The sequence below is a fragment of the Canis lupus genome, chromosome 17 (genome assembly GCF_003254725.2).
Source record: "Canis lupus dingo isolate Sandy chromosome 17, ASM325472v2, whole genome shotgun sequence".
Taxonomy (NCBI): Eukaryota; Metazoa; Chordata; class Mammalia; order Carnivora; family Canidae; genus Canis; species Canis lupus.
In genome coordinates, this window is record NC_064259.1 from 60,311,077 (window position 1) to 60,319,848 (window position 8,772).

General features: G+C 48.4%; 1 protein-coding gene and 1 long non-coding RNA gene across 12 annotated transcripts; one reads left to right on the top strand and one right to left on the bottom strand.

The window, feature by feature from the left end:
- Positions 1–2,188: 2,188 nt before the first annotated feature.
- RFX5 (regulatory factor X5) lies at positions 2,189–8,547 on the bottom strand. Of its 11 annotated transcripts, none has more exons than XM_025453016.3 (11): positions 8,398–8,539; positions 7,765–7,792; positions 7,401–7,529; positions 7,101–7,134; positions 6,593–6,675; positions 6,215–6,334; positions 5,907–6,026; positions 5,686–5,767; positions 5,212–5,413; positions 4,881–4,981; positions 2,189–4,739 (listed from the first exon to the last, which is right to left on the bottom strand). In XM_025453016.3, the coding sequence occupies exons 3-11, from the start codon at positions 7,514–7,516 to the stop codon at positions 3,738–3,740; spliced, it is 1,860 nt and encodes a 619-aa protein (XP_025308801.1). In that variant the 5' UTR covers positions 7,517–7,529; positions 7,765–7,792; positions 8,398–8,539; the 3' UTR covers positions 2,189–3,737. The 11 variants fall into 11 exon arrangements, with proteins under 11 accessions (XP_025308801.1, XP_035556846.1, XP_025308798.1 ...); XM_035700953.2 differs by having other exon boundaries at positions 7,726–7,792; XM_025453013.3 differs by having other exon boundaries at positions 7,698–7,792.
- On the top strand, positions 4,921–6,368 carry LOC118351241 (uncharacterized). The gene is made up of 2 exons (XR_004806374.2): positions 4,921–5,015; positions 5,144–6,368. It is a non-coding gene; the product is annotated as an uncharacterized LOC118351241 (long non-coding RNA).
- Positions 8,548–8,772: the final 225 nt, after the last annotated feature.

Genomic DNA, 8,772 nt, shown 5'->3' on the forward strand with positions numbered 1-8,772 from the left:
ATCCTGGATATTCAGAATTAATGAAATGGAAAACAACACATGAGAGAGAAGATCGACAAAGCCCAAAATAGTAGCTGATCACAGACAAGTAAAATAGCAAATTTCTGGAGCAACTGAAGTGGAAATAAGATAAAGGAGGAAAGACTATCCACTGGAAGAAAGACAGTCTCTTCAATAAATGGTGCTGGGAAAATTGGACATCCACATGCAGAAGAATGAAACTAGACCACTCTCTTTCACCATACACAAAGATAAACTCAAAATGGATGAAAGATCTAAATGTGAGACAAGATTCCATCAAAATCCTAGAGGAGAACACAGGCAACACCCTTTTTGAACTCGGCCACAGCAACTTCTTGCAAGATACATCCACGAAGGCAAAAGAAACAAAAGCAAACATGAACTATTGGGACTTCATCAAGATAAGAAGCTTTTGCACAGCAAAGGATACAGTCAACAAAACTAAAAGACAACCTACAGAATGGGAGAAGATATTTGCAAATGACGTATCAGATAAAGGGCTAGTTTCCAAGATCTATAAAGAACTTATTAAACTCAACACCAAAGAAACAAACAATCCAATCATGAAATGGGCAAAAGACATGAAGAGAAATCTCACAGAGGAAGACATAGACATGGCCAACATGCACATGAGAAAATGCTCTGCATCACTTGCCATCAGGGAAATACAAATCAAAACCACAATGAGATCCCACCTCACACCAGTGAGAATGGGGAAAATTAACAAGGCAAGAAACCACAAATGTTGGAGAGGATGCGGAGAGAAGGGAACCCTCTTACACTGTTGGTGGGAATGTGAACTGGTGCAGCCACTCTGGAAAACTGTGTGGAGGTTCCTCAAAGAGTTTAAAATAGATCTGCCCTACGACCCAGCAATTGCACTGTTGGGGATTTACCCCAAAGATGCAATGAAACGCCAGGACACCTGCACCCCGATGTTCATAGCAGCAATGTCCACAATAGCCAAACTGTGGAAGGAGCCTCGGTGTCCATCGAAAGATGAATGGATAAAGAAGATGTGGTTTATGTATACAATGGAATATTCCTCAGCCATTAGAAACGACAAATACCCACCATTTGCTTCAACGTGGATGGAACTGGAGGGTATTATGCTGAGTGAAGTAAGTCAATCGGAGAAGGACAAACATATGTTCTCATTCATTTGGGGAATATGAATAATAGTGAAAGGGAATATAAGGGAAGGGAGAAGAAATGTGTGGGAAATATCAGAAAGGGAGACAGAACATAAAGACTCCTAACTCTGGGAAACGAACTAGGGGTGATGGAAGGAGAGGAGGGTGGGAGGTGGGGGTGAATGGGTGACAGGCACTGAGGGGGGGCACTTGACGGGATGAGCACTGGGTGTTATTCTGTATGTTGGTAAATTGAACACCAATAAAAAATAAATTTATTTAAAAAAAAAGACATGAAATGCACAAAATCCTAGAAAAACACCCTAAATTGACTCAGAAAGAAAATCCAAACAGCCTATAATTATTAAAGAAACTGAATCAGTGGTTACAATTCTAAAAAATTTTACCAGATGTCTTATGTTGTTCTGTGTTTGCTTTATATGTTAGAATGCCAGGTAAAAATGGTTCAAATTGAGTTTTACCAAACCTTCAAGGGACAGCTCATTTCAATCTGAGGTCAACTCTTCCAGAGAATAAGAGGGAACATTCCCCAACTCAGAGGGTGTACAGACCAAATGAACAATCTTAGAAACCTTTTTAGAAATGTTACTTTTAAAAAAAGGCACTAACCGGTTCAAGAATGTTCACAGCAGCATTGTTTGCAATAGCAAAAAATTGGAAACAACCCAAATGCCCATTAATAGGCAAACGCATAAATAACTTGTGGCTTACGTACTTGATGGAATGGTATCGGTGAAAATGAACGAATTATAGCTACTTACAGCATAGATGAATCTTAGAAATAATGTTAAGTGAAAAAAAGGTAAACTGCAGGGGACTATTAGAGCATAAAATTTTTGTAAAGCTAAAACAATTGAACAATAATTTTCAAAGATATTATACATATATGGTTAAATATATACACACATATATTTGTGTGTGTGTGTCAGGTGATAAACACAAAATTAAGGACAGTGGTTACCTCCAGGGGAGAGGCAGTAGGAGAGGAATGGGCAGAAACACAAGAAACTCAATGGTATTTCTAAGGTTTTAATGTATAAGTTTGGGTGATAGGTCAAAGGTATTCATTTAACATTATGTTTCATAATTTATTCATGTTAAATATATTCTTTATAGATACCAAATATTACATATAATTTTTAAAAATCTGCTGTGGTGGAAACAAATGAAGTCTCCCTGAAAGAAAATCTGTTTCCTTGGCAGAACCAAGATTCCCTGACAGAAGCTACTCTTATGCAGAAGACAAAGTAGGTCCTCAGTAAATACTGGTTGGTTTACTCCTTTTCCAAAGGATAACATCTGGATTCCCTTCTTACTGGTGCTCGCTGATGTGCAGAGCTACCTCCTGCCATACACCTAAACTAAACCCCACAATCCTGGCTAAAGCCTGAAAAGTGTATGACAAGAGACTGACACCTGGTGGATACAGAATGGATTTAATAAAATGACTAGGAAGTAAATCTTCCACTCCACTTGCTCAAAGTGGCAGTAGGGTCAGGGACAGGGAGGCAGAATGAGAAAACGACCATTCAGAAACAGGAAAGGGAAGGCTCCCCATCTCTGAAATGTAGGGATTGTCATCTAAATGAGACTAAAGAGATAGTCCCTAAAGGAGAGTGACTTCCCTCTCGTTCCTTCTGAGCCTACAAGAGGAAAGAGGTTACAGCTGCAGTAAGGAAAAATGCAAGATGGTGAGAGAAAAAGGAAACAGGTGTAGCTGATCCCAACCTAGCCAGCCAAAACCACATATACTTCCTAGTGTTGGCCAGGTGTCAGCAACCTCCCCAGGAACTGCCCAAATCAGTTCCTATTTGGAGACCTATACGATTCTAAGGAGGCTGATCCCAGCCTTTCCCTGATGCAAATGAGCAAATTAGCATACATCATCCTTCTGGCCACAGTAATTGGTTAGGGGTCGGCATGTGACCCAGGCTGGCCTAATCAGAGTTAATCTTAAGGCATGCTAGGATTCCTGGCATAAAGACGCCCCTCCGCCCTCCCTTTCTGGTTGATTGTAAAGGAGAAAATGTATAATTCCAGGAGTTCTGGCAGCCACTAGGTGGCCCAGATTTAAGATGATTCTACAGAAGGTAGCAAGGGGGAAAATCAATCAGGTTTTAGAGACACACTGAGCTACTGCATCAGCTTTTCCTGGAGCCAGTACTACCTCTGGACTTTCCAGTATGTGAGCCAGTAAGTCTTTAAGCCAGTCTGAGTTAGGTGCTTTTTTTTTTTTTCTTTTAACGACTTAAAACCAACAGAATCCTAGCCTATACATTCATCATACTTACTCCATTCCTAATCTTCCCACAGGATAGCATAGAGGTCCAGGTTAGACAGTGGCAACAGATTTGTCAATGACTCTAAAGCCAAGGTTACTGAGCTGGAAAGGTCAGAGGCAGGAGCCAGATACTGTGTAGGAAAACAGGGTGCATCAGCTGTCTGTACATGAGAATGAATTCCTTAGGAAAAGAAGAGCCAAACAAGAAGCAAGTGCAGAGAAGGGCCCCTGCTAGGCAGGTAGAGCTAACATGAGTATAAACACTCTTCCGCACATACTTATCACGGGGGAGCTGCTTTGGGGTCTTTCCCTACGTGGAATAAGGAACTTGGAAGCACATACCCCTTTAAGTCTTTATTACCCTGTGCTGCAGTATCTACCTCTTCCTTTACCAAGTGAAGAGACTCCTGGCTTCTACTGCCCTTGATGACACTCACTTTTGAGGTGACCACAGGCATTTTATCTTCTGCTTCTTTGGCATGTTGGGCACTGGGGCCCCTTCCCCCTTTGGACACAGTGCCATCCTCCTGACCCTGGACAAGCACCATCCCCTTCTCAGCCTGTCCCAGTGGCCCTGGCCTCCCTGACCGTCCAGCTGAGCTGCTCCCCACTCCAGAGGCCCATGTCTCCCGCGGTAACCGTGAGGATGGGGCAGAGTCCATGGCAGCTGCTGATTTGTCAGGGGGAGAGTTCCTTTCCCTACTTCCACCTAATTTTTTTCGAGGGCGCCCCCGTTTCCTTTTGGCATCGCTTCCTGTATCCTCTATATCCTGCTTTGCTGCTTTAGCCAGTGGATCCTTCCCAATGGCCTCACACACAGGTACTTCAGCTGTCCTCTTGACACCCTTGTCATGGGGTCCCGGGTCACCACCTATGCCTAATTCCCTGTTCTCTGTGACCCGCGGCTGAGCGAGCACCCCAGGCAGGGCTTGCCCAGGCCCGGGTCCGGGTCCAGATCCAGGTCCAGGCAAAGCAGGAACAGTCGGTAAGATCATGTTAATGAAGGGCATAGCTGCCTGGGGTCCCCCAGCCCTACTGGGCAGAGGCAGTGTAGCCACTTTCAGAGGGCCCGAAGAAAGCTTGGGGGCCAGGATGGGTGGAGAGACTCGAATTGGCGAGATAAGTGAGCGAGGGGCCCGAGGAAGGAGCAGAGGCAGCCGGGCCACCAGGGCATTAACCTGTGGGTTATTGGCTGCTGGGGCTGGGCTCTCCACTACACTCTTCTTCCGCTCACTGCGTGCAGCGGGGCCAGCCCCAGCCCGGGGTTCCATCTCCTTAAGAGGCTAAAAGGTAAAAAGAGGACATAATAAGTGGGAAGACTGGACATCGGAGCAAATACAGACGCGGGAGGGTGAGAAAATATGGGAAAAGGGATACTAAGCCCCCAGCCCAGGGCAGCAAGGTCTGGGCAACAACTTCCTTACCTGGGCTGGTCTCTCTGGTTTCTTCTGGGCTCCACCTTCTAGGCTCTCTACACCATTCTTGGATTTAGATGACCGCTCCCGAGGGGCATGTTCGTCGTCTTCTGCAGAGGTGCCAGAAAATGCAGTAAGGCAAAGGTGAGGAGGAAACAATGGACAAGGGAGGTGACTCTGAGAAGGAGGAAGAAGTCAGTTGTAAGGCATGTTCTTATGTCCTACAAGGGTCACTAGGACTAGAAGACAAATGTAAGGTGTCTCTGTCCTAGTAGGTGGGAGGGCCTATGACATGGAGAGTGGCTGACAGCTGCTTGGGAACAAGAGAGGGTCCACCCACCAGCAAGCCCCATCGCCTTGAGCACATGGGCATGTGCAGATCGGGCAGAGATGAGATGCTGCTGCAGCAGGAAGCGGGCGACCTCAACGATGGAACTGAAGGACCGTTTCAGGATTCGTTCTGCCCAGTCACAGGTCAGAGCACAGGCAGCCTCCACCAGCTCATCCCGAGGTGCTGGGGTTACTTCTGGGCCCATTTCTGGCTGCGGTGGGGAAGGACATGCCCAATCACACTCCAAACTAAAGGACCCTTGGCCCCTTTCAGACACGAATGTCAACTGTGGCAAGACCAGACTGGAGATGGGAGTAACTCATCCCAGAAACCCACAAATTCTCTTCATCCTCTGCTTAAGCCACAGGGAAGGTAGAAGGGCATATCCTATATACCTAGAAGCTACGTGCAGAAATGACCTTGGCTGTGTCAGCCCTCAACCTTGGAGAAAAGAATGCAATTGGAGGGTTGGTTGTAACTTACACTGTCAGAACCCTTCAGGTCAAGTCCAGGCAAGGGTGGCATAGATACCAAGGTCTTCCTTCGTATCCCACTGTAGCAATATCTGAGGCAAGTTAAAGAGCAGCCAACAGTGGGGATCTCCAAGCCCCATGGGAAGATTAGGCTGTTTCCACTCCTGGCCCTCCACACCCTAAGTTTTCCTCCCCGGGCCCTCCCACCACAACCTCTCCACTCAAGGATACTTGGACTGGCCCCGGCCACCAAGCCTTCGGGCCTTGATATCAGGGAAGATCTCTCTGATGATTTTGCCAAAGTTGGCTGTGCTGAGTGGGCGGCAACAGGCGAGGCTCTCACAGTACTTCCTGAGTGAGTGGGGGAGGGCAGAGTGGGAAGACACTCAGAGAAGGAGGTCATGGTTAGATTCGGAGGGTCCCTAGCATTAGGTTTGGGAAACCCTTTAAGCAGTCAGGCTCTATCAATGCAGGGAGCTCTCCAGGGGCGAGGGCGTAGTCCTATGGCCACCAACCCACCCACGCCCCAATTCACCCACCGATAGGCATCATAAACACTTTGCTTTGGCAAACAGGTGTCAGTATGCTCTTCTAGGTGGTTGCGGATCCATCTATAGGCATACATGTACTCCTCATTGCTGAGTGTACTTGGCTCTGAGCTGCAATAGAAGTAAAAGGGACAAGCCTTACCAAGATTGGAATAGTTGTGGTTCTATCCAGGCTACCACTTCAGCAGTGCTGGACCAAATCACTTCACCCAGAATCCACCTTTTCCTGGCAAACCAGGGCAGGACAGGGACCATTCTTCTCACCAAGGACCGCTGTTATGAGTATTCCTATTCACCCAGCCCCATCCCAGTGAGCCTTCCTTTAAGAACCAGAACCTCTGAGATCTTAAACTCTAGCACCAAACTTACCTTTTGTCTCCAGTACTGGGCCCTGAGGGGAGCTGAAGATAGAGATACAGCTTGTCGTTGTCTGAGAATTTCTGTATGTCTTGCTGAGGTAGGGAGAACAGAGGCAGGAGAAAAAAATAAGGCCAAGAAGTACACAAGGTAGGATTTTCTGATCCTTCGCCAAGAGTCTGGCTGCCTTAGAGACAGACTGAAAAAGGACCTCAGAAGTGATTTGGGGCTGGGTGTTCGCTGTGCTCTGAGGAACGCCCTTGTGAGCTACCACAGTGAGAGGGGGAGTGGAGAGGATCGGCTTTGATATTATTCTCATTGGGCATCTACACAACAGGTCACAGAGAGATAAGGTAAGGTGCTCAAGGTCAAACTGGCAACAAGTTGCAAAGCCACTTATGTTCTGACAGGAAAGACAACACTGCGTCTCCCACATAAACATGTCAGTTATGCCTAACTTCATCATCCTCACTCTCCACCAATTCCACCTCTCTATTGCCCTCCTTTGGAAAATACTTACCAGGATTCCCTCGACTTTGTTCTGCACGGCCTTGCTGTGGAGAAGAGGAGAAAGCTGGAGGTCACACACAAGATTTTCTCTGGTGTCTTATTGTTAGGAAAAGTAAGAGGGATGAGATGCAGAACGCGGGGGGGGGGGGGGGGGTGTGAGGGGGGGGTGATCAGGCAACAACTGCTATGAGATAAAGAACCTCCCTCCTGGTGCTCAGAGGCACTTGCTCAGGGAGAGGCAGTTCATCCACAAAGGAAGTGAAGTGCTACAGCTCCGGAGCAAGATTCGGAGGTGGTGATGAGTACTTACGAAATGGTACCTCGGAGCCTCTGAAGAAGGGTGGTGGGTTCTCCCGCCTCAGCACTACCTGAGGGGGCCCTTCCCCCAGTCTTCGGGCTCTTGGCATTGGGTTCATCTTCTGCCATCCCCGCATGAGGGCTAGAGTCAAGAGGAGACCAGGCAGGAAGAGTTAACCTCCCTTCCCCTGGCCCCGGGGGGCACACCTTATTTCCCTACCCAGAAACAAACAGAAACAGAGAGAAAGCCTCTGAATTTCCTCAGGGGTCTTTTTCTCACCGCTTGCCTTCTCCAAAAATTAGAAATTACCCCATTACTTCTCCAGGCCCACATCTACCCAAAGAGATCTCTGCCATCTCCATTCTGTCTGTCCCACCTTTCTGCCGGCTTCTAAATGTGGAAAACTGTAAAGGAAGAGATAGGGGGACTGGGAATGGATGTTGAAAATGTCCATTTCTGCCTCTGACCCAGTACTGCCCTCCTCCCCGGAAAGAAAACAAAAACAATAACCACCACAACACAAAGTTCTCCGTTTCTCTAAGCTAGTCCTCACGCCTGAATTCTCCTGGGGGGGGTCAGAAAGGATACGAATATATTCTGCCCTTGCAGCCTTGGAAAAACCCGGGCCCAGGTGCCCATCACTGAATGTGGCCACGGCTCCCCCGTGGTCCCCCTCCCCACGCCGCCGGGCCGGGGCCCTACGTCATCTCCCTAACCTCCCATCCCCAGGGCACCCCACCTCCTCCCTTCCCCCTGCTTCAATCCCGCGTCGCCGAGGGGCGGGGGTACAGGGCGGCGAACTCCCGGGCTGGGCGGAGGAAGCCCGGTTGGGGGAACGGGGTCCCACATTCGGGGCACGTGCACACGGGTGAAGGAGCTGTTGGAAATATAGCCAAAATCTCCTCCTGCTCTCCTCCCAACTCACAGTACCTCCCTCTGCCCCCCCACCCCCCGATCCGTCGCCTCCCAACACAAGCAACAATCAAGGTAAGGGAGAAAGAGAAACTACCTCGTAGCCACCTTCACTCGAGCCCAGCCCCACGGTCCTGGCCCAGCGGGCTAGAGCGCTACTTTATTTTCTTTTTTCTGAATGGCTGGAGCGGTCCCGATCTGCCCAGATACTCCGGCGACCTGCTCTCTCATTGGTCGTTGCTGCCACCCGGAGACAGAAGGCGCCGGGCTCGCCCCGGCGGCACCTAAAGTCTGCCTGGTAACAGATTCTGATTGGTCAATAGGGGAGGGAAAATCCAAAGTTGGTCTCATTTGAGTGAAGAGGGGGAAGTCCGGGTTAGGTTTCGGTTAAAACTGGGGTCGGTTGCGACTGCCGGTCCCAAGAGGTTCTTCTCTTAAAGGGACCGCAGGACCAAAGGCCGGGCGCTGGGCT